Source organism: Protopterus annectens, chromosome 10.part0 (assembly GCF_019279795.1).
Source record: "Protopterus annectens isolate FY-2018-M chromosome 10.part0, PAN1.0, whole genome shotgun sequence".
Taxonomy (NCBI): domain Eukaryota; kingdom Metazoa; phylum Chordata; order Ceratodontiformes; family Protopteridae; genus Protopterus; species Protopterus annectens.
The window spans coordinates 1,242,280,986-1,242,308,563 of NC_056744.1; the positions used below are offsets into that span (position 1 = coordinate 1,242,280,986).

Here is a 27,578-nt window from a genome sequence, read left to right on the forward strand (position 1 = left end):
CTGATACTAATAAAAAAAGATCTCTTTATAAGTCTCCTACACCTAAAATGTTTGAATTTACTAAGTCTTTTCTTAAAATTTCATGCAAAAACAATGCATTATGATGATTGAATAATTCATGCTGGTGTAAATGATTTGTACTGCAAAGAACATAATAACTGCATTCTAAAACTGGGAGAAGACAGGGTTTTTATGCACCTTTCTGACTGAATTTCTTGATATCCATGTCCTCACTTAACAAACTGGCTTTGATTGGAGACCTGAATGTATTTCTCCCTGTCTTACACTCCTCTAAATTATATAAAAGACATCGTTCTTAGTACAAAATGTGTGGAAAACAACTAATTTCGTATTAACTGAAATATTACCCACACCTAGATTTGCAGATCAATAAAGTGAGATTATTTAATATGTGCCTATGATATTGTGTTAAAAGTATTAAAAGTGAGGTGAATAAAACATTAGAAGATCTGTTTTTCCCCTCATTCGCTTAGCCAATATAGGCAGCACATAAAAGATGTACATTTTTGCCAAATAGGTTTAAGTATTTGGTTAATCTCTGTTTAAGAAAAGCCAGTAAAGAAGGTTGAGTCAGATTCTAGACAATGTAGAATGTGATCACAATTAAAGAGTTTATTACACTACTGCACATAGCTCAAGCAAGAACTTGAATAAGAACTTCAATTAATTATATAAGAAAATTATTTCAAATGTATTGTGATTATAAAAGCTTAGGATATTACATATTAGTTTTGAAAAATTTCAGAAGCTTGTATTATGAGAGGTAAATATGATCTGGTGATGGCATACTGGTCTTGATACATACCTTTGTTTTTGCAAATTTAATATATTCAGATGCCAGCTCTGAAATTTTAGCTTTTATGTAGAGACAGCAGGCAGAAGAATAGTAACTGGTATTCCTTTTAAGCAAACTGGCCCATCTCTGACATACCCTGTGAGAGAAAAAGAAACTACAGTACACTTGTCCAGCTCTCATCCATATTACTGACTTTATTAATGACTCAACATTCTTCCACTTAGTTTTTGTCTAGTGATTGGCCTACTGAAACTTAAATGATCTGATGGTAGGTGCGTGTGTGAATGGGTGTGCCTTCTTTGAAGGTTGGGCTGGCATCTCGGCATCATAAAAATCCACTGCCAATCATTAGCAGACCAGAGTTCCACTGTAGTGACCCCTAACCGGGAAAAGCCGAAAGAGAGTTGTCCTTTTCATTCTTCTTCAATGACAGATTATGGATCTGACCCTCAGATCCAACTTGGCTGCATTCTTTCAGACTTGCACCCTGGTCTCGAGCTTCTCCTTCTACCCATAATGCCCTATACTGTCCCTAACTTCTCAGATCTTGTTTGCTGCCTTCGTGTAAAGATGTCAGATTTGGTCTTGGGCTTGTAAGAGTTTATTATTAAATGTTTTTAGAGTTTCAAAATCTTATTATTCTTAAAAATTTGTTTTTCTGTACTTTTTTGTTACCTCCCTCTACCCGACAGTTTTTATAAAAGCAATTGGGTCCCTTTTATTTTTCCCTGAACTGCCTGTCCCCTTTTTCTCATGCTTCGGCACTAGTTAATTCAAAGTAGGATTTTTAGAGTGTGCTTTTAGAGTTTGTTGTTATATTTACAGTGTAGCATAGGTTAATAGAGTTTTATAGTGTGTGTTGTTCCAGTGATATATATATATATATATTTATATATATATGTATATACACACACACACACACACACACACACACACACACACACACACACACACACACACATAGATATATAAAATTTGTGGTGTTTTCGTGAAGTTTTCCTATAGTATTATATTACATTGTGCTTGAAGTGTTCTTTCTTCCTTATCAGTGCGTGAACACCATTAAGTGTTTTTTACTGTTTTTTCTGAGTGATACTGTTAATGATGTTAATGATGTCTGACTAACCTTCCAGATTCAAGCATTGTTCTTGTGGGCACAAGATTCCACAATCTGATGCCCACAATAAAAGTGTTTATTGTTTAGGACCTGAACATTTGCGATCAGACTGCAGCAGTTGCTCATCTTTTAATCCTAGAGCTATAGCCAGTTGAAGAAATAAGCTTATTCTAAAGGGATATCTACCAGCTTCTTCTTCTACATCTCCAGGGGTTCAAAGCCTCTTCAAGCACTTATCTGGCTCTTCCAACAGTAAAAAAAAAACCCCGCAAGGCCTCGAGAGCATCTTCAGAGCCACCATCTAAGGTTGCATGGACTTCAGATTGACCACATTGAATCCGAGGCATTCTTCGGCTCCTACTGGTCTAACCACTATTTCTGAGAAGCCTTCCCCAAGGAAGCCCCCATTTCTTCTGATACCTCTCCTCAACACCCCACAGAAGAGGCTCCTTGAAAGAAAACGTGCAAGAGGAGGCACATTGACTCCCCGATGGAGTCCCTTACTGAAGGCACTTTGATGAGGGAGAAAAAACCCCATGATCACCACCAGATGATGTCTCCTTTGGTGACATCTTAGAGATCCTTAAACAGAAGGGTGGCTGGTCTTCCCAACCTCTTTCTTCTGAAGAGTTGTTTTTTTTTGGAGGCTTTCAGGGCAGGCCTGTCTACATCTTGGGTGACCCCCCCCCGTGGATGAACTTGTTGATTTAGTTTCCCACCAGGCTTGGAAGGAGCCGGACACTCTTGAACTGATCCCCAAGCACCCAGATCAATTTTTAGTTCCACCCCAAAGGCAGACTGCATTGGAGCAAAGGTGTCCCTGTTGATGCCATGATTGTGTTAGTGGCCAGCAAAAAGGAAGTAGCCCAACAGAGTTCCAATGTCCATCCACTGAACAGGGAGTTCAGAGTGATGGACAGGTTTGGTGACTGCATTTACGCCTTGTTGACCTTTGCGCTGAGGTTGTTAAATTACTTAACACATTTCACCCACTTGCAGATGGATTTGGGTAAGGAATTTTCCAAATCTCTGTCAGAAACCACATTGGGCAAGGACTTCAGGAAAGTGTCTCCCCAAATGGCTACTCTTGCTTCTGTTGCTAATTCATCCATGATGCTTATTTCCTGTATGGCAGAAGGAACCTCACGGGCAGCCAGGTAAAGTATTGCTATCAGAAGACATGCCTGGATGAGGCTTTATGACTTTTCATAACCTCTGAAGGAGTCATTTGTCAATGCCCTTTTCGATGGCTACTCTTTGTTCGGTTCATTCATCAAAGACACTCTTACCTGCTGTGAGCAGGAGGGAAAGACGCTGTCTACTTTGGGAATCAAGTTTTCTACCCCTCAGCCTACATTTTCCAGAAATCAGAGTGGTGGTAAGAAGAGTTGGTTCCGAAAATTCCAGGATTCTTTTCAGGATCAATTGCGAGGATTCTTCCTTCAGAGGCAGATGGGGAAGTTTCAATGGTAGACACCACCCTAGAGGCAGAAGAGGCCAGCAAAACCAGGGTTTCTCATTACATCTGGACATCTGGACCAGATTAACAAACAATGCCTGGGTGCTAAGCATAATATCCAGAGGTAATTACATCCTTTTTTCTTTTCCTCTTTCCGCTTCAGTATTGAGAAAAAAGTCCCCAATGTTCCACACAGTCAGAGGGACTATGTAGCATTAGAAATTCAAAAACTGCTGCAAAAAAGAGTCATTCAAGAGGTTCCAACTGAACAGTGAGGAATTGGAACTTAGTCCCGCTTCTTTTTAGTGCCAAAATAAGCAAGGGACCTGAGACCCATCCTTGATCTAAGCAATCTGAATGAATATGTAAAGAAGTCAAATATCCAAATGGTAACAGTTCAGTCCATCCTACCATTGCTATACAAGCATGATTGGAAGCATTCTATAGACCTTCAGGTCAGGCACTCCAGGAGTCATCTGCACTTCTGGCTGGCAGCCAGTCATTACCAATTCAGGCTCTGCCCTTTGGACTCACCACAGCCCCTGGGGTGTTTACCAAATGCATGGCAGTACTAGCAGCTCACCTGAGGCTCAAAGGATTCCAGGTGTTTCCATAGTTAGATGACTGGCTTCTTACTGCCCCAACCAGGCATCAACTTCTTCGGGGTCTATATTAAATCAGTAAAAATGCACTTCAATGAGCGGTATTTCATCGGAAATGCCATTCACTGAATTCCACTCTTGTGGGGGACTGCGCCCCCACACCTCTCACTAATTATATATATATATACCAACTCTGAGATCACACTACAGAGAGGAAAGGGCAAATTTTCTGATCTTCACTGTACCGTGATCTCGGTATGAACAGTTCGACAAACTGTATGTTTGATGTAAGTGCACCGAAAATGCCATTTGCTGAACTGAATTTTTGATGATCTAATAGGGACCACTTCTGCAAGCCAAAGATTGCCTATTCCAGATCTCCACCTCCCTAGGAATTACAATAAACCTCTCCAAATCAAACCTGTCTCCTCTTCAGAACTTGGAATTCATAGGTGCTCTTCTGAATCATTACCTATAAGTTGCATCAAATCTTTGAGAAACCAGGTGTGAGATATATTCTCTATTCCATACCCCCTAGCAAAGATGATATTAAAAGCTTTTGGGTCTATGTCAGTTGCCATTGTTTTGACTCCTATAGCAAGGCTCTTTATGCGAGTTCTTCAGTGGACCTTGGCTGTTCAGTGGTCTGCTCCTTTCCAGCTTCTATCTGTTCCTGTCAGACTAACTCCTGTTTGCAGGTATCATCTTCAGTGGTGGATACAATTAGACAGCCTGTCCTTTGGCAAACTGTTCCTACCTAATCCCCCCTTAGCCACAGTGACCACAGATGTTTCCCTGCTGGGAGGGGCATTTCAAAGGGAAGATGGTCCAAGGCACTTGGACTTACATGGAGACCTGATTGCTTGTCAGTGTCCTACAGATGAGAGCAGTCCTTCTAATGTTGCAAGCCTTTTAGGATGTTTTGCCTTTAGGGATTATTGCAATACACACCAACAACATGTTAGTAGTTTGGTATATCAACAAACAAGGCAAAACCCGTTCTTATCCACTGTGCAGAGAGGCCATGAGGGTCTGGGAACGGGCAATATCTTTAGACTGCTTTCTAATTCCAATCCATATAGCGGGGAAATTCAGCATTCTTGCAGACAGACTCAATAGGTCTGCTCTGACTGTTCATGAGTGGTTCCTCAACCAAACAGTGGCAAATCTAATTTTCAGCAGATGGGGACAACCTTGTTGCAACCTATTTCCTTCTCCCTAAAACAACAAGTGCAGCAAGTATTTCGCTCTGATCCCTCCAAGGGAGTCACCAAGGGATGCTCTAGTTCTCGATTGCCCCCCCCCCCCCAGTATTCTCTATGTATATCCTCAGCTTCCTTTGATCCCAGAATTCCTGCAGAAGGCCAGCAGGCTGAAGACCTCGGTCATCCTCATTGCTCCCTACCAGTCTTGTCATATTTGGTTCCCCTTTCTTTGGTCTCACAAGAAATATCCTCCTTGGATTTTGGAGCCCACTCAGGATCTCCTATCTCACCCATCAGAGAGCCAGCACACCAGTCTCCACACCCTCAAGCTAACCGCATGTTTTTCCCAGGTTTGCTTCCTCTGTGTGTGACATAATTTTGGCCTCTCAAAAACTTTCTGCTAAGAAAATCCACAGAAGCAAATGGAAGAGACTTTCCTTATAGGCTTCCAAGGAAAAAATTGATCCTTTCTCAGCTCCTACTTCAGCCATACTCCTCTTCCTTACTAATCTTTTTAGAAAAGGAGCAAGTTTTTCTACTATAAGCTTCAAATGGCAGCTATATCCAACTTTCACACTGGGCATGAATCACCTTCCTTGTTTGCTTCCAAATTATGCAAACCTTACATAAAAGGGATTTTTTTACTTAGACCTCTTATAAAGGATCCTTCTCCTCCTTGGGATCTCACAGTCATTCTCCAAAGTCTCACTCAGAAGCCTTTTGAGCCAGCAAACAATTGTGAAATGAAATTTCTGTCTTGAAAAACAATCTTTTGGTGGCTATTATATCTGCTAAGAGAATCTCAGAGATTCAGGCCTTGTCTTCCAAACCACCTTACATTATATTCCATAAAGACAGAGTATCTGTTTGAACCAATCTTTCCTTTATGCCTAAAGTTGCTACAGAGAATAATATTAATCAGTCTGTACAATTGCCAGTATCCTTTCCCAATTTTTCTAACAAAGGAAGATATACCTTGCATCTACTTGATGTACACAGACAACTATGCTTCTATCTTCATAGAAAAGTCTAATCAACTATTTGTGTCTTTTTTTGACTAACCGTTTAGGACAAGCAGTCTCCATGATTACCCTGCCAAAATGGATTACTGATTGTATGTCACTGATTTATGCTAACAATGGTCTAGAGTTGCCTCTCCCTCCTGAGCCCATTCAACAAAATCTATGGCTACTTTATCTGCCGCTTCCTCCAGAATTTCTATTGATGATATTTGTCCTACAGCCATTTGGTCTGAGTCATACCTTTGTGATGCATTATAAATTGAACATTGTCTCCAGAAGCAGGGCATCATTTGATTCAACATTGCTCTGGCATATCCTTCCTTGAGGCCTCCCAAGAGCTACGTAACTGGAGACTTTGACCCATCAGTGAGGAAGAAAGAAAAGGACAGCATTAGATTTAACAGTTATGTACTTAACATAACTGGCATTTGTGTTGTCCATGTTCATTCTTCCTCACCACCACTCCCAGCCATCCCTCGAACTTGTTCTCCTAGAGGATTCTTGGATATTACGTTTTGGAACAGTTATGCTCCTATTTTGAGCCTCTGATTCTTTCTGTCGTTTTGTCTCTATAGTCCAGTAAGCAGTAAGGCTCAGACTCGATCTGAGGAGTTAGGGAAAGTATAGGACATTATGGGTAGAAGGAGGAGCTGGAGATCAGGATCCAAGTCTGAAAGAATGCTGCTGATCCAAGGATCGGATCAGTAACCCCTCAATGAGGAAGAATGTAAATGGACAACACAGATGCCAAGTTATGGTAAGTGCATAACTTTTAATTTCTTGCAGACTGGAAACCATTCATTTATAGGTTTTATGCTATAAGATGAAGGAATTAACAACCCCTATTTGTTTTGGTACCAGATCATTGCTATCAAGTTTTGACTGATGAAAAGACTTTCTGGGTTAAGTACATTTCTCAAGTTCTCCAGAACTCTTTGGACTTTTCCACATTGAACTGCCTACTAAGCAAATATAAATGATACTCCAGCAGCACTGAGATTAGTGCCATAATACGAGTGTCCACTCTTTCAGAGAGTCATCTTTAGTGAGTTTCTGTCACTTTTATTTTCTTCATTTGTTAATTTGATGAGGCACACGTGTCTTTTTCTGGGAGTGACTTGGGGGCACTGGCTGTGTTAAGAGAATTCTTCAAAGTCACAAGGTTCACATCTGTAGACTGATTTGGTTAGGCTGAAAACTGCAAGATGGTTTTAGGAATGGGCTTGGGCAGCTGGTTGGGATCACTATAGGGGCAATATGATGAAGTTGCCAATGACCTGCTGTCCTATCCCAGTGGGAGTGTATGGAAGGGTTCACTGCCTGTGTGACCTCTAGTGGAGATCACGATCTAACAAGCCATACAGATTGTCTGGGGAGGGACACAACTTATCTAATGACATCTCCTGTTGCTTCTCTACTGCTACATGATGGCTCCCATGATTCATCTGATCCTTCCCACTGGGTTCTCACTCCACAGCTCTCATTATTACACCACAAGGCTGACTTCCCAAGTAGTCATGAGATCTGTTTGGCTAAGAGAGATGACCAGCATTGCCATAATGGAGTTATAGGGGTACCTCAGGAGATGGCAGGATCAGGCACAGAGTCATCAGTGGGTTGTGTGGGGCACATACATTAAAAAATAGAAAACTGCCAGATAAAATGAAAACTGCAGGAACTAGTTTGTTAGCAGGACAAAACCTTAAAGTATTATACTGTACTCTGTAAAGAGGGCACATGGATTTTATTGACACAGCTTTGTCTAGAAGGGTAACAGTCACCCTTAAATAATCAAACATATTTTATTTGCCTGTATTAGTACTATTAATTTAGGCCAATAAAACATAGGAATAAATACATTTTCCAGTTATCGCCAAAATTGGAAGATCTCAGAGTTATTGTGTTAAGTGATTCGGAGGTATAAGAATATAGCCTAGTATGTGAGTCATTGGGTGACTTGCCTCCCTTCCATAAATTATTTTGTTTGTAATATTGGAGAAGGTTGACTTTTTCTGTTCTGTTGAGACAGTCAGCTTTTCTATGTCTTGTTAAAGCGTGGGAAGACCGACTTTTGAAATGTGGTGGACCATAATTAGAGATCTGTAAGTTATTTCTGTTATGCACTGAATGTGCTGCGTTTTTTCTGTTTTTTTTTTTAATTTTTTAATTTTTTTTTTTTTTGGTGGTGGTGGTGGGGGGCACTTTTTGTCTCTGCTGTCTGTTGGCTGTCATACCCTGTGTTGACCTGTCATCCCATTCACTTCCTTCACTCGATGATAACTGACCAAGAGGGGTCATCATCCAGGCAGCCTTTAGGGTGGTTAGAGGTTTTCCCAGTTCCTTCCTGGGCCTAATGATGCAATCAACTAGCAAAGTACAGGGAAAGAACACTTGCAATGAACTGATGGTAGTGGACACCCACCTCAAGGTGTGCTCCCTCCATACAGCCCTGCCCCTCTCCTCAAATTATGAGTGGTGAACTCTCTAGTCTATATCAGGGAGGTCACATCACCCTTTGTGCCTCTGAGTGCACACAAACCCCATCCTTCCCTGGAGAGGTGACTGTCTCACTTTCATTCACTCCTCTCCTTCCCTCCATAATTCTTAGAGAGTTGGAACTGTTGGGTCAGAGTCAGGCCTTCGTCTTGCTGTGTCACACAGCCTGATGTGCTCTTTCTGCTGCTGTGGCTCTGAGAACTGATTAGATTTTTCCTTAAAGTTGGATTTCCACTCAGCTTTGTACTGAGATACAGCTTGTATGGGTAACCTGAGAAAGTACTGATAAAAAGTGCCCTGAAGGATTATCTTTCTTAAAGAGCTACTAACCAAAGTTCAACAATAGTCTTTAAGATTTAGTAGAATTCATTCATATACTGTTATGGTGAGAAACCTATGTAAGCCATACTGTCTCAAATGAGAAAATAAAAGCATCTACCAGGAGCATGCAGTGAAGCTAATGAAGTGTTAAGAAATGATGTAAAAAAGACTCATATATATTATGCATCTGGAAAAGAGTGCAACTAAAGAGGGAGAAAAGAATTGGGAGAACTTCAAGCATAACTCATACAGGTGGAGCTGCAGTGCATGGAGAAAGGACTGGGAAGTAATATTTGCCGCCAAAAGTATTTCTTTTCTTAGAACAAATTTGCACTTCTGGAAATGTTTGATTCTCTCCACTTTGTGTTTATCAGATTTTATTTGGATTTTACTGCTCAGCCATCAGTGGTGATTATGAGAAAATGATGCACCAGGATAGGAACGTATGGTTGATTTAAGGATATATATAAAATATGTTCGTAGGTTCATAGGTAGGTACTAGGCTATCTGCCCAGATGCATTTATAAGCCTAGCCGGAATGTGTTGGCTTTCACTGCCCTCTTACATTAGTTCCCTGTGCCTCTATCCAGCAGAGCCACTGAAGTGATCCCTGGGTTAAACTTCCTGTTTTCCATCCACTCGTCAAGGTTTCTCTTGAAGACTGTTAGTAAGGAGCTCTACCTAATGTAGATTGGAATCTTGTTCCAGAGCATGGGAAGTCTCTGGGACAAGAATCTGTCCCTCCAGCACGTCTTATTTATTGTTGTGGTCAGGTTTAGATCCCTAGAGCATGTGGCTCAAGGGGATATGGTTTTCTTTAGGTGGAGCATGTCCATCATTTCTGGCTTGGACATGGCCTTGTATGTCAGGCAGAGATCACCTCTGAGTAGGCAGTATGCAACCGAGTACAGCTGGAGTTTCTTCAGTCGAGCTGCAGAGGGCATCTGTTTGAGGCCAGTGATCCTCTTGTTGAGGTACTTCTGTGGTCTTTCCAGCTGTTGCAGGTGTCTTGTAAAGTACATCCCAAATGGGGCATTGTACTCTATGATGGGTCTGATGAGTGATGCATAGAGGGGCACAATGACCTCTTTTGATCTGGATGCAAACCCTTTTGTGATTAGGTGGGCCACATAGAAGGATTTTCTAACCACTTTGGCAATGTGATTATCAAAGGAGAGATTACTAGCTACTTGGGTCCCCAGATCCCTTATTTCATCTCCGTATTTAGGGGGCTACAACCTATGTGGTAGTTTGTGGGTACTATGTTTTTTCCAAAGGAGGATGTCTGTGTCAGCCAGAGAGTCAATTATAGCCCTAGTTTGCAGTTGTCTGCGAACTTAGTCAGCCATAGTCCTCCTGTGTTTGCCTGTACCTCTGAGAAGTATATGCTGAACAGGAGGGGTCCTAGGACTGAGCCCTGGGGAATGCCACTTGTAACCGGTTTAGAGCCAGACCTAGCTTGCGCAACTCTAAACATGTGGGTTCTGTCTGTGAGCCAGTGGGCAACCCATCTCATGATGTAGGAGTTTATGTTCAGGCTGGTGAGCTTGTCTATAATACCAGAATGGGGAATGGTGTTGAAGGCATTTGTGAGGTCTAGGTAGGCTGTGTGGACCACCTTTCCCTCATCTATAGCCTTGGTAACTGTCATCAAAGAAGTCCACTAGGTTTAGGAGGCATGATCTACCCTTAACAAAGCTGAACTGAGTAGGGTCCAGTCCCAATGTTTCTGTTAATGAGATCCATGATGATGCTCTCCATAGCCTTGCAGACCAAGTTAGTCAAGATTATAGGTCGATAGTTCCCGGGGTCTGTTGTGGCTCCACCTTTGTGGAGCGGAATAACCGTTGTTGTGCACCAATCTATGGGCATGTAGCCTGTGGAGAGGCTGAGTTTGAACAGTGTGTTTAGGTGAGGGGTTAGTTCATCTTTGAGCTCATGTAGGACGCAGCTTGGGACACCGTCCGGTCCCATTGATGCTGTATTTTTGGCTTTGGAAAGGGCTGTTTTAACCTGAGTGTCTGTGATTTCAGGGGCACTACATTCTTCTGGTATGTTTATGGGCCCTTTTGGGGGTGAGAGGGGGGTGAAGTTTGCACTGAACCTGTCTGCCAGGATGTTGGCGATATTGTTCGGTTCAGTGTATTTTGTGCCATTCTGCACTAACTCTGAGCAGATCTGGGAATTGCCACTTAGATTCTTGACATAGCTAAAGAATGCTTTGTGGTTATCTCTGGAGTCCTTGGCAATTTTTATTTTGAAGCTAACCTTAGATGATTTTATGAGGGATCGTAGTTTCTTGATGATACTGATCAGGGATGTCTTCCCCTCTTGGGATTTTACTCTTTTCTGTACTAGTTTCCTCCTTCTATTGTATAGCTTGTTTATGACAGGGGTCCACCATACTGTTTCCTTTTCTTGGAGGAGTGAGTCTTGGTTTTGCTTGGGATAGCACGATCCATGCATTCTTGTAGGTGCCTGTAGAGTGCATTAGTAAAGGATTTTGCAGCTTGGGCAGCATTATCCTTTAGCATGGGGGATTTGAAACTTTCCACCTCGACCTTAAGTAACGTGAAGTTTGCCTTTGAAAAGTTTTTCACGGTGGTTTCTTTGACTGGAGGTGGGGGCGGAATATGGATATCCAGAGTGATTAGTTTATGGTCAGATCTAACCAACGAGGGGTTGACCTCCGGTGTGGAACACCAGTCGCCCATGTTGGTGATGACCAGGTCCAATATGTTGTCACCTCTGGTGGAGGTGTTGACCAGTTGTTCCAGAGCATTTGAGTTTATAAATTCTAGGAAATGTTGGACAAGGGAGTTAGTACTTGAGTAGTTCTCCCAGTTAATGTTTGGGTAATTGAAATCAACCAATATCAGGGTGTTTGGTAGGACCTTTATGTTTCCCAGTGTTTCTAGAAATGCGGAATGGGGGTCCTGGGACATGGTGGGTGATCTGTAGCAAGCTACAATTTGAATGGCAGTTCTGCCCATTGTTAGTTGCACATGGATGATCTCTGAAGCATCGTGTTGTGCCACTAACCTGGAGGTGTGGGTATCCTTGATGAATATGGATACGCCCCTGCCTTTTGTATTTCGGTCCGGGTTTTGTGGCCGAAATGTATGGTATGAGTTGTAACCTGGTACTGCTGGGGTGCACTCTGGAGCCTTAAACCAGGTTTCTGTTACTGTATATCGATTTTCACCATACTTAGGAGTGCCTTGAGTGCATGCATTTTGAGGTTTAGACTTCTGGCATTGAGTAGCATTACCCTCAGTTTTTTGTTACTTGTGCTATTTACGCTGGTGGGTTTGTCTTTTGAGCCTTGCCTAAAAAAGGCACTATGGGGGTGGCAAGAGCCTTGGCCAGTATTCGAAAGCCTAAGGGTGACAGGTGCAAGACATCTCTAGCGAAGCAGCATGGATTGTCGAGCATGTCATCCCAGGCTGACAGATAATGGATCCCCTTTGAATGACACCAGAAGCTTAGCCAATTGTTGAAATTGATAATTTTTTCTTTATACCGTGGTATCATTCTTGGTGAGGGCAGGATGCTACTCAGGATCAGGGTCATACCGGCCTGGACTACGTGGTCAGAGAGCTCTTCAATGTATCTTTTCATGTAGTCCATTGAGGTACGGCTCAGGTCATTCACACCAGCATGGACAATGACAGTCATATTTGTACTTATTCTGGAGTGACCTGAGTGCTTGTGTTATGTGGCGGATCCTGGCACCCAACAGGCAGCTAACAGTAACCTTCTCCTTGTTCAGCCTAGTGAGTGAGACGTCAGTGTGCCTAACTATAGAGTCACCTATTACTAGTGTGTTGGGTATGTTATTTTGCCTTAAGGGCTGTGATTGTGTGGCACACTGGTTTTGTGAAGTATGTGTTTCATGGTTTGTGTTGGGGAGGTGGAGGTTGCTTGGATGTCTGCTTTGGAGGTCTCTGTTGCTTTTGCTGGTTTTTATTTTATAAGAAAGTTCAGTTTTTTCCTTTTCCTTCTATTTGAATATAAATTGCCTGTTTCTACTTAATGTAAGTTATTGTTCCTATTACACTGCAGGTTATTTTGAAAGGCAATAAGAGAACTTGTTGCTGCAGCTTTGAATATGTGTATTAATTTACAGCACTAGCCTGTTATTTTAGTTTGCATCTTTATTTTGCTTTCTACAGGTCATACTGCCAAATCACTATTGTTTTCCTAGTGTCTCATATTAATTCATCAATTACCATAAGCTGTTCTTTCTGGTGTGCTAACTGTGTGATGCATTAACATACACAGTGATTTTTTTTTTTTAAATGCAACTTCTTATTTTTCCTCATTAGTCATCCTGTGCGCAAAAACTCTCAGGCAGCAGAAAACAAAGGCACCACGGTGAGCTCCACAACCGTAAAGAAAACCAAATATCAACCATGCAGGATTAAAAAAGAGTTGAAATCACCTTGTGAGATAGCACACCTCTTGGAGAGACTATATAAGAGCATAACTTTGAAATGTTCTACTCGAAAATCAAATGTCCTAGAGAAGACCAGACGCCAAATGAGCTCAGGCACTACCATGAACTCCCTTCCCATAAAGAAAAGAAAATATGAACTTCATGAGTGTAGGATGAAGGAAGAGTTGGAAGCACCTGGGAAGAACAGAAGTCAACTAAAGAGCTTAGATAAAGGACTGACTTTGGAATGTTCTGTTCTACAGCTAGATGCCACAGAGAAGACTAGTCCTGCAGTGATAACGTCAACAAACAGTGACTTTGCTCCAAACTCCCTTCCTATAAAGAAAAGGAAATATAAATATTATGAGTACTGGATGAAACAAGAATTGGAATCAAACGAGAAGACAAGTCAACTAGGTAGCATAGACAAAAGCAAGGCATTGAAGTGTTCTGTTTCAGGGTCAGCTGTTCCAGAGAAGACCAAACACACAGTTGTAACTGAAATAAACAGAACCATTCCTCAGAACTGTCTTCCTATAAAGAAAAGGAAATATGAGTATTATGAGTGCAGACAAAAAGAAGAGTTGGAAGCAGCCAAGAATATGACAAGTCACCTGGACAGCCTAGATAAAACTGCAATTTTGGAATGCTCTGTTCAAGAGTTAGATGTCCCAGAGAGCACCAAGCATACAGTATTAACTGAAACAAACACAGAGACTGCCCTGAACTCTATTCTTAGATTGCCTATAAGGAAAAGGAAATATGAACATCTTGAGAACAACTTTACAGAAGAGCTGGAAGCACCTGGGAAGAACAGAAGCCAGCTGGAGAGCCTCGACAACAGCATGACTTTGGAATGTTCTGTTCCAGAGTTTGACATCCCAGTGAAGGCCAAACGCAGACGGATAACCAAGGTAGCCAGCATATATTTTTACACCTCCTTTTTTATGTAAAGTAATATACGCATACCATGTACACCAATGCCAAGATAAAAAGAGAATCTTGATTATGTAGTATTATTCCATAGAGCAGGAACATCCATACAGAGCACTTCTGTGTTAATGGTAGCATACAACTGAGTAAATGTTAACAGACTAAGAATCAGCCTGCTACCTGTAATGCTATTTATGTATTTATTTTCATTTGTTAACCAAGATAGTGCAACTAAGCAACAAAGACCTTTTTTTGATGGAGTCCTGGGGAGCAAATCTCTTCAATAATGCCCATTATACAATGAAATACAGTGTAGGCACTCAATTACTTAGCAGTGCATTAATGATACATAATAGTAGGTGGTCACTTATTAGGAATACAGTAACAATACTCAAGTAAATACAATCAGTGGTGAGATCTGTGTGCTGATATCCTTAGTTGGTGATGTTCCGAGGCTGGAGAGGTAGGAATAGTGAGAGAACGTCCCGCAGATGGCATACCACCTTTGTTTCCGTTCATCAGTGTAGTTACCTTAGTAACTCTCTGTTAACTGCCCAAGCAGCTACAAAGTGGGAGCTCTATGTAGGTCATTGTATGTAAAGTTATGGCAGTGTAGATGTAGTGGAAGAACAGAGCTGGGCATTTCAGATGTCTAGATTATTTCCGTACATTATACCGGTTAAAAATTTAGCAAACAAAGTGGCATTGGGCAAATGATATCCAGTGTTATGTATTAATTTTTTATTATGCTACGCTTGTGGTCTTGTTCTGTGGTGCAACCACAAAGGTTCTCTCTTCTTTGTGTTAATGACACAATGTTGATTGACAGACAGTAGTATCCATCAGGTGACATCCAGGAGCAGCATGTTTGTTTCTTCCATTCGTCTTCCTCTACAACATTTTTTTCATGGCCCAGAGGAACTCATAAATAAAGTGTAGTTTGAAGTATTCATCATAATGGCAGATCATAGTGAGATTAAAGCTCTTGTGGTAGATCAGACTGGTAAGCCAGTAACTTTTAACCATTCATATAGTGTAGTCCATCTGCCTCTTCCTTCTGGTGGGAAGCAATTGTCTTGAGAATGCTGCTACTCCTGAAATCATACGGTAGCTTCCTGAGAACTTTGTTCTCATTCCAGAATTACACAGCTTTCATGAGGATCATAGCACTTTCATTGCATTTCTTGTTTTCATGAACGCCAGACAATGCTCATGGGCAAAGGATTGTTCTGCAGCACTATTTATGTTCATCTCAGATAACAATAAGTCTTGATGAGTTCTGAGTTCACTTTGACAGTCCCAGCCCTTGATTTTCTAATTACCTGTCTGAGCAGTTTCAGACTATAACATCAGGCAAGTGTATGCTGCCTGTAGTGTAAGTTCTTTGAGCTCTGTTATTTGCAGTTTATGTAAATTACAACATAACATATTGCCAGTAGTAAATGTCACCACTGTCCTGATGATTCAGTGATACTCTACAATTATAAGTTCTCCCAGAACTTTCCAGGAATACTTCTGCTAACTTTTGAGTTCTTCTGAAATGGCTTATGGCAAAATGCCTTTCTTGTTGATGGTATTTTATGCACAGGGATCAACCTAAGGTGAAGAGGTTTCTCTAATATCCGAATGAAATGTGATATTTTCTACATAGATGGATATAGCATATCTATATAAGATGTGGAGGCTATTTTAATATCCAAATGAAAAGTGATGTTTCTGCATAGATGGATACAGCATACCTATGTAAGGTGAGGAAACTGTTGTAATATCTGAATGAAATGTGATATATTCTGCATGGACACATATAACTTATCAACATAAGGTGAGGAAGCTGTTTTAATACCTAAATGAAATGAGATATTTTCTGAATAGACTGATAATGCATACCAGTGTAAGGAGAGGAGGCTATTGTAATGTCTGAAAGAAATGTGACATTTTCTGCATTGACATATATACTCATAATAAAGTAGTATGAGGATGGCGTTACTGTATCTACTCTACAGTCAGTATTTTAAAGGTAGAGGTGCATCTCCCAGTTAATCAGGGCTTTTATTTTTATCATAAAAGTATGACACCTCATTCTCTTAAATCAGTAAGTGGGATGATTTCTTTCAATTTTTGTGGTATTTTGTTCATATGCATGTTTAGAAAAGAAAATGGTTGGATGTACTAAAAATGCTGCAGAATCAAGGAACCTCAAATAGATAAACCTGTTGTACATTTAGATGCAAAAAATATTCTAAGGTAAATAAGTTACAAGATTCAGTGTAGAGCAACAAACCATATAGTATTAACTGGGAAATGACCACTAAACCTCATGCATAATACACATCGCCAAAATGTCCATATGAGTATACAGCCATAACAATCTGAAATCCAGCCATAACTAATCCCTAAAATAATAGAACTGGCATGAAAACAGCTGCCTTCAGTCAAAAAACTAATTAGTAGAGAAAGAAACACATTTCAAGTCAGAAGAAATTACATCTGTAAAATAATGTTGTTTTATACGTGCATAGATTTTTAAACTAAGAAATCTAATCCAATATTAAAATTACACAGCACACTATAACTATTAAAAATAAACAGGTGTGTATTTATTGGATGCACTATGTTAAAGGGCTTTTTCCATTCAGAAATTGAGAAATAATAAGTGTAAAAAAGTATCATCTGTAATGAATATTCTATGAATGATCCTAAAACATGGTGGATTTACATGACAGAAGTGCCAACAGATAATTTGCTGTTACTAAAGAATACCATTTGACCTTGTCAATTACTCTGAAGGATAACAGTTTCTACTGCCAATCATTAGCGGACTGGAGTTCCACTGTGGCGACCCCTAACCGGGAAAAGCCGAAAGACACAATAGCCTGGGAAAATTGAAGAGAAACCTTTAGCACAGCACTGCAGTTATTATATTATGACTAAGCTGGATTTTTAAAGCACTGAAGTCTGGCCTTGTTTAGCAGACAGAAATCAGCACCAACTAGGAGGAAACAGTCTTAAGGCAGTGGTCACTGTGCTGTTCGGTGTCAGTGGGTATATTAGGGTTGGTATTTTGCTTTTATAGAGAAAAGATGCAATAAGGTTAAGAAATACAACAGTAGAAAAAAGCAAAGGAGGCAAACTAAGAAAAAAAAAGTACGGGAAGTTAGAAGTTCAGGGAATGGAATACATAAATACAGAAATAAGGAATGGGCAGTAGTCATACCCAGAATGAGTAGAGGGTAGAGTTAGCTGGCAGAAAGGCCAGGCAGAGAAGTAAGAGCTGTAGACAGAGAACATTCATATAGGCTACAGGACACTATGATTATTTCAACAGCTATTGTTTTACCTGATGATTTTACTTGACAATGTGGTATTTCCTTTTCTGTATAGTTATAGTTGACATGCTTGCAACTGTACACAATCATATTTATGCATTATCTCTGTAAGTCTGTTTTGGTTTCTTTTCCTCCAGGTGAAGAAAGTGAAAAAGTCCAGAGGGAAAAGGCATTTCTTCTAGACGGGACTTAACAGAAAAAAGATCCCTGGCTTACCCAGGAAAATATGTCAGCACAAGATAACAGATTTGAAAAGATTTTGATGAGTTTCTAAAATACCACTTTGAAAAAAAAAATATCGGGACATGAATATAGCCAGTCTTCAATTTCATGAACAATTTTGGGACATGAATAGATCATCTTCAATTTTGGGACATGATTACACCAAGTCTTCAATTCCATGAACTGTTACTTTTCCAAACAGCTGATAATTGTATTTCTGGCATAAAGTTACATGTGCTCTCAGCTCCCCAGAAATTATTTTTTTATGTTTATTTTGTATCAAAATTGCAGGATAACAATAAAACACATAACGGACATCCCAGCTATGTTTATATATATATCATTTTTCAAATATGGTATTGGAAGAATAAAAAACAAATTAACATACATAATCTAATAAATAAAATTTCAGTATATGAGCAGTCCGCAAATAACTGGCATGTACCTATCAAGCAGTTAGCTTCATTAATTAGTGAAATATAAAATTAAATTCAGTCCTAAGCTTCTTAAATGAAGGTGGGGATTATCTCCAGTATTTAAAGAATTCAGAGACCCTCCAAAAGGTATTGCACCACTGCTCATTATCTGTGGCGCCGTTGTTTTCCACTTTAAGTGCATTTTTTCCCATTCAAATCCAAAACCGTCATCCAGTACATATTTATTTATTTATTTATGCTGCTTGCATTTATGCCATCTATTGTGCTGTGTAACAAAACTGGAAGCAAGATCATGAATTTCAGACACCAGTATTGGTAAGTCTTTCAAAGATGGGGAAGTCCTGAACATCTGTCTCCAGGTTGTAGCCTTTTGGTCACTAGCAGAATTAAAACAATTTCACACTTTCCCAAGCCTGCCTATGAGACCATACAAATAAGCACACTTCTGCTGCTAGAAGCTACCTACCTTGCCAAACGCATTAAAAATCTTTTGCAGTTGTCCTTTAAACTCTTCTAACTTTGAATAATCCCAAAAGATAGGAACTCGGGGTCTGTAAATCTCATCTATACATCAAGAAAATGCTCATCCATGTAGGTCAGCCTTACTGGTCCTACCATCTTGTAGTGAACACAACAAAAGGCTGTGCTCAACTACCTACAATGACTATGGTAAGGAAATTAGGGTGGGAGGAGCCACTAGACAGCAAGGATGCATATTACTTATGTGCCTTAACAGCCCCTACGCTAGTAGGGGGGATAGGGTGTGGGGGGATGACTAGACATCTGGAAAATGTACATCTGATGTTGTAAATCTTTATTTATTCCTTACTGACAGGCTTTCGGTTCCGTCCTCGGAACCAACACAGCCGTTTCTAAGCTCGCGCCAGCCAAAAACTCTCAGTTAAGACCTACCCATGATGCCCCTCTCACAGTCTCTTCAGATCTCATTTTCCATGTTCCTCGTCAGACATGGCAAGCCTTCTTTCTCAAAAATAAGTGGAAAATTTGTGTATTTTGTATAGTTTCTCTCTCAAAACTTTGCCCTTTTAGTCAGTCTCGCTAATTTCACCTCTCACCTGTAAACTGCTTCTACTTGCTACCCTCTACCTTTGGTAGTTACCCTTTTACCATTGTTGGTACTGTCCCTCTCTTCTACGTTTGGTAGTCCCTCCTTTTACCCCTTATGGTATTTCTAGATACCATCATTGGCACTCTCTTCTTTCCTCTGTATATTTCTCTCATAAAAAAAAAAAAATTCCTTTCTCTTTTCACTTGTTTCCTTCTTGGTAGTTTTGTTGTCAGTACATTATGTCAGAAAAAGTTAAATTGGGGTTTAAGCAGTGCAACAAGTGTGGCAAAAGATGCCCAACTCAGATGGTCATGCTTGGAGTGTTTATTGTTTGAGCGTGGGCCATATAAATGCTTCTTGTGACATCTGTTCAGGTTTTAGTAATCGCACTCTAGCTGAGCGCAAAAACAAACTGATCTTGATCTTCAAAATGCCTTTCTTGGATGCTCTCTCTGGGACCGAGGTCTCACCCCCCCCTCCTAAAACTAAGAAACACAAGGAGAAATGGAGTCACTCAGTTCCTACATCCCCGACCGTTATGGAACCGAGTCGGCACCAAGCTTCTCCAGCGCCCTCGGTGCAGACAACTTTGGCACCAGGCCCTGTGTCTTCTCTCTCGGTGCCATCTCTGATGTTGACTCCTATTACGGTTTCAGCTTCGGTACCATTGTCTTCGGTACCATCCTTGGTCCTGACACCTGATTTGATGACCATACCTGCTTCAGCAACATCCCCGGCCATGGTGCCGATAGCTTATTTGGCTCTACAGACTATGACCTCAGTTCCTAAAATTGAACATCTCCCAAGAACCAGATACTCTCCAACCTATGACCCTTTTTCATGGCAGCAATTTAGCCCCTTTCTTGAAAGACCCGACTCTCCTTCAGTAGCATCCTATAGATCCACCAGGAACCTTTCTGAACAAGATGTAGTGTGGGTTTTGGACTAGCTTCTGGAAGCTAGGGGATTGCCCACCCCAGCTAGACCTTCCGTTCCCTTTGGCACGGAACCCTTCACAGCATACTCACCAGTATATCCTCCTCCGGCCTCTACCTAGGCTCCAGAGATCTTGGTACCGATGACCACCCCGGTGCATACTGTCTCTGCTCCGACTGCGAAGTTTCCCCTGTCGGCGCCGACCGCCCTTGGTGTATTGGCTCCGTTGGAACCGGTATACTCTCGGAGTAGTGTTTGGGCTGTTAGCACCATGGTACCTAGTCCGGCGCCTACTTTTTCACTGGCACCATCTATGTCCATGGCTCCAGCAGCCTCCAGTCCTCTTGGAGCTCCTCACCTGGAGGCGGGCTCCTCAGGGTGGGGTGTGACCCTGGTTCCGAGGTTATCTTTCTCAGTTCCGGGCTCCCATCCCTCCTTGGGTGGGCCTGCTTTCCAGGTGATGGAGAGGGTCCTTGCCTCCACAGGCTCGCAGTCAGCACCAATGGCATCAACACCTGGAATTCCCCTCTAGCATGCAGCTGTCCCAACCCCCTACTATAGGATCCTGGGTATAGGAGTCGCAAGACATTCCCTCGAAGGGGACTCTTTCTCCAGAGTCCTCCTCAGAAGATCCCACTGGGGAGTCACCCTGGAAGAAATGGTGCAAGAGGAAGCACCTTGATTCCCCTGAAGAATCTATCACTGAGGACACCGATTGCGATAAGGGAGAAGGGTCCCTACGGTTTCTCCCAGATGATGTCTCATTTGGAGACATTCTTGAAATTCTCAAGCAGAGGGGAGACCAGAAATCCTCTAACCCTTCTTCGGAGTAATCAGTGTTCTTGCAGACCTTCCGTGCCCAGCCAACTACTTCCTGGGTGACCCCACCTGTGGATGAGCTTGTAAAGCTGATCGTACAGTGTGCCTGGAAGGCCCCGGACAACATAGAACCTGTCCCCCGGAGGCTGGACAAAATTTTATCCACCCCTCAAAGACCAGCCTAACTGGTCCAAGCAGTTGACAGTTGATTCCATGGTCATGGCGACGACCACCAAGAGTAAACTGGCAGAAGATAGTTCCACTGTCCATCCTCTGAACAGGGAGTCTCGGGCCATAGACAGACTGGGGAAGCAGATCTATGCTTCAGTGTCCTTTGCCATTTGGTCACTGACCTATCTGGCACACTTTATTCACCTCCAAAGAGGCCTAATTTCTGAAATGCCTACCTCTTTGGTGGGGGTACTACCCGATGAGGTGCGTGACACTGTTGCCTCGCAGCTAGCTACCCAAGAATCTATCTTGAACTCCTCGATGTGTTTGATATCTCACACCACCGAGGGGGCAGCATGAGCTGCTGCATCAGGTATTGTCATGAGACGTCATGCTTGGATGCTTTTTATTTTGCAGACCCCTTTAAATCTTCCTTCATCAATGCACCTGTCAATGAATCTGCACTTTTTGGTCCCAAAGTACAAGACACACTAGCATGAAGTGAGAAAGATGGAAAGACCTTGTCTGCTGTGGGCATACATTTTTCCACCCCCCAGAGGTCCTATTCCAGGAACCAGAGGGGAAGGAAATTGTGGTTCCAAAGGTCCTAAGGATCTTTTTGTGACACTCGTGGTGAGCAATCCCCCTGGGGCAGAGGGGGCAACTCATCTGGAAGATACCCCTTTCAAGGTAGAGGGGGTCCACATAACCAGGGCACTAGAGATTCCTTCTCCGGCTGACCCTACCAGCACTCCTGAGCAGCGGCTTGATTGCTTTCCTCTGGAAGCAGTCAGGGGTCGTTTTTCTCTGCACCTACCAGCCTGGCAACTTATTACTACTGATGTTTGGGTGCAGTGAATAATATCCAGAGGCTACCATATCCCATTTGATTTAACTCCCAAACCCGTCAAATGAATCCACGATGTGCCACCCAAACAGAGGGAGGTAGCAGCTTTAGAAATAGAAAATCTGCTAAGAAAAAGAGTCATCCAACCAGTCCCACCAGACCAGAGAGGATCCAAGTTTTACTCGAGGTTCTTTTTAGTGCCAAAAAAGACAGGGGACTGGAGACCAATCCTGGATCTCAGCCTATTGAACAAATTTATGAAACCTCAAAAATTCCGGATGGTCACGGTACAGTCCATTCTCCCTTTTCTAGGGAAGGACAACTGGATATGCTTTATAGACCTCCAGGACATGTATTACAACATAAAGATGGATCAGCACTCCTGGAGATTTTTCTGCTTCCGGCTGGGAGCTGATCACTACCAGTTCAGGGTACTGCCATTCGCTCTCTCAACAGCCCCCCCGAGTGTTCACCAAATGTATGGCAGATCATCTTTGACTACAAGGATTCCAGGTGTTTCTGCATCTAGACGATTGGCTCCTTACCATCTCAACCAGGAATCTTCTAATCCATGGCCTCTCTTACACTCAAGGCCTCGCTCTCCACTTGGGGATTATAATCAACCAGGACAAATCTCAGATGTCCCCAACAAAAACACTGGAATTTACTGGAATGATCTTCGACACAACATCCTGTCCAGCTTCCCTCCCTCCTCACAGGCTTTCGAAAATAAGACACCAGATCCAAGCCCTCCTTCCACAGACCTTTGTACCAGCATGCTTTGTACTGCAACTCTTAGGCTCCATGGCAGCATCCATTACCCCAGAAATACTGGCGAGGTTGCACATTACAGTGGCTCCTTTCTTCACAATGGTCGATATTAACCCACCTACTCGACCACATGATACACCTTACAAACCTTGGCAAGAAAGAAGTGCTATGGTGGATGAAGCCAGAGTCAAATCTTTGGTGTCGACCATTCTGTCTCTCCCAGCCCAGGGCCACAGTGACCACGGACACTTCAATGTTAGGGCGGGGGGGGGGGGCATTTCCAGGGAAAGACAGTCCAAGCCACCTGGTTCCCCCATGGAGGCCAATTTGCACATAAATGTCCTGGAATTGAGGGCATTTCTCTTAGCGTTGCAAGCATTCCATACATCCCTCCCTTTTGGAACCATTGCAATTCAATCAGACAACATGTCAATCATCTGGTATATAAACATACAAGGTAGAAAAAAGTCTTACCCCCTGTGTCGGGAAGCCATGAGGATTTGGCACTGGGTCATAGCTTCCAACCGCTTTCTTATAGCAACGCACATTCCCGGGAGTTCCAACCTTATTGCGGACAATCTGAGCAGGAACATCCTGATGCCTCACGGGTGGACCCTCAATCCTGTAATAGTGGATCGGATCTTCCGCCGCTGGGGCAGGCCTTGCTTCCCCTCTAAACAACAAATGCAGAAGCTATTTTGCCTTGATTCCCCCCTCAGGGGGAAATCACTGAGGGAAGGTCTAAAGCACGATTGGCCCCTGGGTCTACTGTATGCCTTTCCCCCATTTCCCCTCATCCTGAAATTCCTCCTGAAAGCTCAAAGGTTGGGAAGCAAAGTGATCCTCATTGCCCCTTATTGGCCCGTCAATTCTGGTTTCCTTTCCTATGGCCTCATCTGATTCACAGCCCGTGGATCCTGGATCAGTCTCAAGGTCTGCTATCTCACACTCAGGGACTGATTCACCCCAGTCTCCACAGCCTCAAGCTCACAGCTTGGTTCCTCCACTTCCGATGATTGCCAGGTTGCTTGATATTTCATCTCCCATCCATGAGATTCTTCTGGATTCACACAAATCTTCCACCAGAAAAAATTATTCTAGTAAATGGGCTAGGTTCACTACATGGGCCAAAGATCAGGACATAGACCCTTTCTCTATGCCAATTCAGAAGATCCTACAGTACCTGACTACTCTTCTACATGCAGGAGCCTCAGCATCGACAATTACTGTGCATCTAGCAGCTATCGCAAATTTTCATAATGGCTTTGATAATTCTTCTGTTATGTCACACCGTCTGTGCAAAACCTTTTTGAAGGGAGTATTACACATTAAACCTCCTGCCAAGCCCCCCCATAGAACCCTGGGACTTGACTTTGGTACTTCAGTCGTTAACAAGCCCTCCTTTCGAACCTTCTGATTCATGTGATATAAAATTTTTATCATGGAAGACTCTACTTCTAGTAGCACTTACCTCAGCAAGAAGAGTATCTGAGTTGCAGGCCTTGAGTGTCAACAGACCTTACTTGAACTTCCACAGGGATAGAGTGTCCCTTCGTACTGACCCTTCCTTCTTGCCCAAGGACATTTCTGGAATTTCCATTAACCAGTCTGTTGACCTGCCGGTTTTCTTCCCTCAGCATTCAAATAGAGGGGAGTATCTTTTGCATACCCTTGATGTTCATAGGTAGCTTTGTTTTTATTTGGACAGGACTAAATCTTTCAGGAAAATGGATTAATTGTTTGTGGCCTTTGTGGGACCCAGATTGGGTAAACCTGTCTCCAAAGTGACTATCATCCTGGCTTAGTAATGTCATTACTTTCATCTACCATCAAAATAAACTATCCTTACCTTCCTGAATAAAGGCTCATTCCACTAGATTGATGGCTACTTCTGTAGCTTTTCATTCCAGAGGCTCTATGGATGATATCTGTGCAGCAGCCACTTGGGCAAGACCTCATACCTTTATCACTCATTACAAATTGGATTTGGCCTCCAGGGGACGAGCATCTTTTGGTTCTATGGTACTCAGGAATATCCTTCCTTAGGGCCACCCAGGACTCAAGTAGCTGGGGACTCAGTCCTATCAGTAGGGAATGTATAAATATTTACAACATCAGATAAAGAAGTTATGTCTTATCATAATGTTCCATCTGTGTTGTAGATCTTTATTCATTCATTACTTCCCGCCCTCCTTCCCCCTGCCTGGACTCCTGGTGGACTTTAGGAACTCCTGGTTAAGGTATTTGCTCAGACAGAGCCTCCTACTGTAGCAAAAACAACAGCAAAGCAAAAACAGCAAATACAATGAAGAACAAAGACTAGGAACCCAATGAATAAAATGTATTCCTCTCTGACGTCTCAGCATACACTGCCTTCTTGGAGTACATCTTGGAGAGCCTACTACTGTCTCTCTTACTATCTCTATAATATAGGGGCAGGCAAACTCGATCTGAAGAGACTATAAGAGGGGCATTATGGGTAGGTCTTAGCTGAGAGTTTTTGGCTGGCGTGAGCTTGGAAACGGACATGTTGGTTCCGAGGACAGAACCGAAGTTCTGTCAGTAATGAATGAATAAAGATCTACAACACAGATGGAACGTTATGGTAAGACATAACTTCTTTTTATGTGCCTTAATGGCAACAGCATCACTATTGATATTAGGGTGACAAAAACTACTGAACACCAGGGAAAATTACCATAACAGCACTGGCATCACTATGGGGATGAAGATGGGGGAACCACCAGATACAAGGGAAGCATTATAGTTAAGTTCCCAGCATCACTATGGGAGCATAGCTACTTTGTTGTTAAGGAGTTCTAGCTTGGTTTCTAGAGAGGATTTTATGTTAGTTTAGATTTGTGAGCCATAAAAAAGACAAAGAAGAAGAAAATCATAGGCTAGGGAGAGTCTTGAATCTGTGGAAATGATTTTTTTTTTATTTCTATAGAGCAAACCAAGTTGTTTTTGGTGTGCCTTTTTCATGCAGTGATGGATGTGTAGGTCATATCTGAGTTGATCATCAATAATTGCACCCAGGAGCTTGGTATCTGATTCAACATAAATGACAGTACTGTTAAGAGATGAGACAGAGAATGTAGGTTCATAGGTACATAGGTAGGTACTAGGCTATTGGCCCAAGGGCCTATATAAGCCTAGCCAAAAAGCTTCCCTGGCTTTCACCACCCAAGAAAATTATTCTCCTGTGCCCCTGTTGGGCAGAGCCACAGAAGTGATCCCCGGGGTGAATTTCCTATTTCCCATCCAGTCATCAAGATCTTTCTTGAAGAGTGCTAATGAGGAACTTTGTTTGATATAGATAGGTAGTTTGTTCCAGAGTATGGGAAGTCTCTGGGACAGGAATCTATCCCTCCAGCATGTTCTGTTTATTGTGGTGACAAGGTTTAGGTCCCTAGAGCGTGTAGCTCGGAGGGATTGGGATTTCTTTAAGTGGAGCATGTCCAACAGCTCTGAGTTTGACATAGCTTTGTATGTTAGGCAGAGATCGCCTCTGAGTAGGCGATATGCGACCGAGTAAAGCTGGTGTTTTTTAGACGGTCTGCGTAAGGCATCTGTTTAAGGCCAGTAATCCTCTTTGTGAGGTATTTCTGCGGCTTTTCCAGTTATTGTAGATGTCTTGTGAGGTACATACCAAAAGGGGCATTGTACTCTAGAGTGGGTCTAATGAGTAACGAGTAGAGGGGAACAATGACCTATTTTTTCCTAGATGACAAGCCTTTTGTGATGAGGTGTGCCACGTAGAAGTATTTCCTGACTACTGTGGTGATGTGATTATGTGGTAGTTCATGGGTACAGAGTTTTTACCAAAGCAGATAACAATGCACTTTTTGGCACTGAGCTTGAGGCCATGGCTTTGACACCAGGCATCTGCCTCAGTGAGGCCCTTTTGTAGGATGTCCACATTGTTAGGAGTTTCGATTATGGCTCCTAGTTTGCAGTCATCTGCAGACTTCATTAGCCAAAGACCTTCTGTATTAGCCTGTACTTCAGAGAAGTAGATACCAAACAGGAGAGGACACAGGACTGAACCCTGTGGTACTCCACTTATCACTGATCTGAAGTCAGATTTGGAGTCGGCTACTTTCACAATGTAGGTTCTGTCAGTGAGCCAGTTGGCAACCCATCTTGTGATATAGGGATTTATTTATTTTATTTTACATTTGTTTACCGGGAAAGTCCGACTGGAACAAGGTCCATTTACAGCGGAGGCCCGGGGAGAAAAGCCCCATAACATAACAGTACAAATACAACAAATGACAAAAAAATTTCTGTACAGAGGCATATATACAATTAGAGCTCCATGACTTTATATGACAACACATAATCCACAAATGACAGAAAATTTCTATACCGTGGCATATATACAGTCAAGGAGATTTTTCATACCTTAGTTTGATTTGAGCAAGCTTGATATATAGCTAGCAAAACTTTGAATTCCCAATTGGTAGTACAAAGCATAAAAATGAAGGAATGGAATCTGGAAAATAATGCTATTCGGGAGATATGTCATAGTGTGAGAAATAGTTTGTAGGATAGTAGTTCCTGATAG

The 27,578-nt window shown here is 42.1% G+C and overlaps 1 protein-coding gene across 1 annotated transcript in view; it reads left to right on the forward strand.

Moving 5' to 3' along the window:
• LOC122814263 overlaps positions 1-18,280 on the forward strand; it is a 170,731-nt gene extending 152,451 nt beyond the window's left edge. The window contains exons 10-11 of the mRNA XM_044086857.1: positions 13,368-14,391; positions 17,874-18,280. Coding sequence (XP_043942792.1) covers positions 13,368-14,391; positions 17,874-17,918 — 1,069 coding nt within the window. The 3' untranslated portion in view covers positions 17,919-18,280. The remainder of the gene's footprint in view (positions 1-13,367; positions 14,392-17,873) is intronic.
• Positions 18,281-27,578: the final 9,298 nt, after the last annotated feature.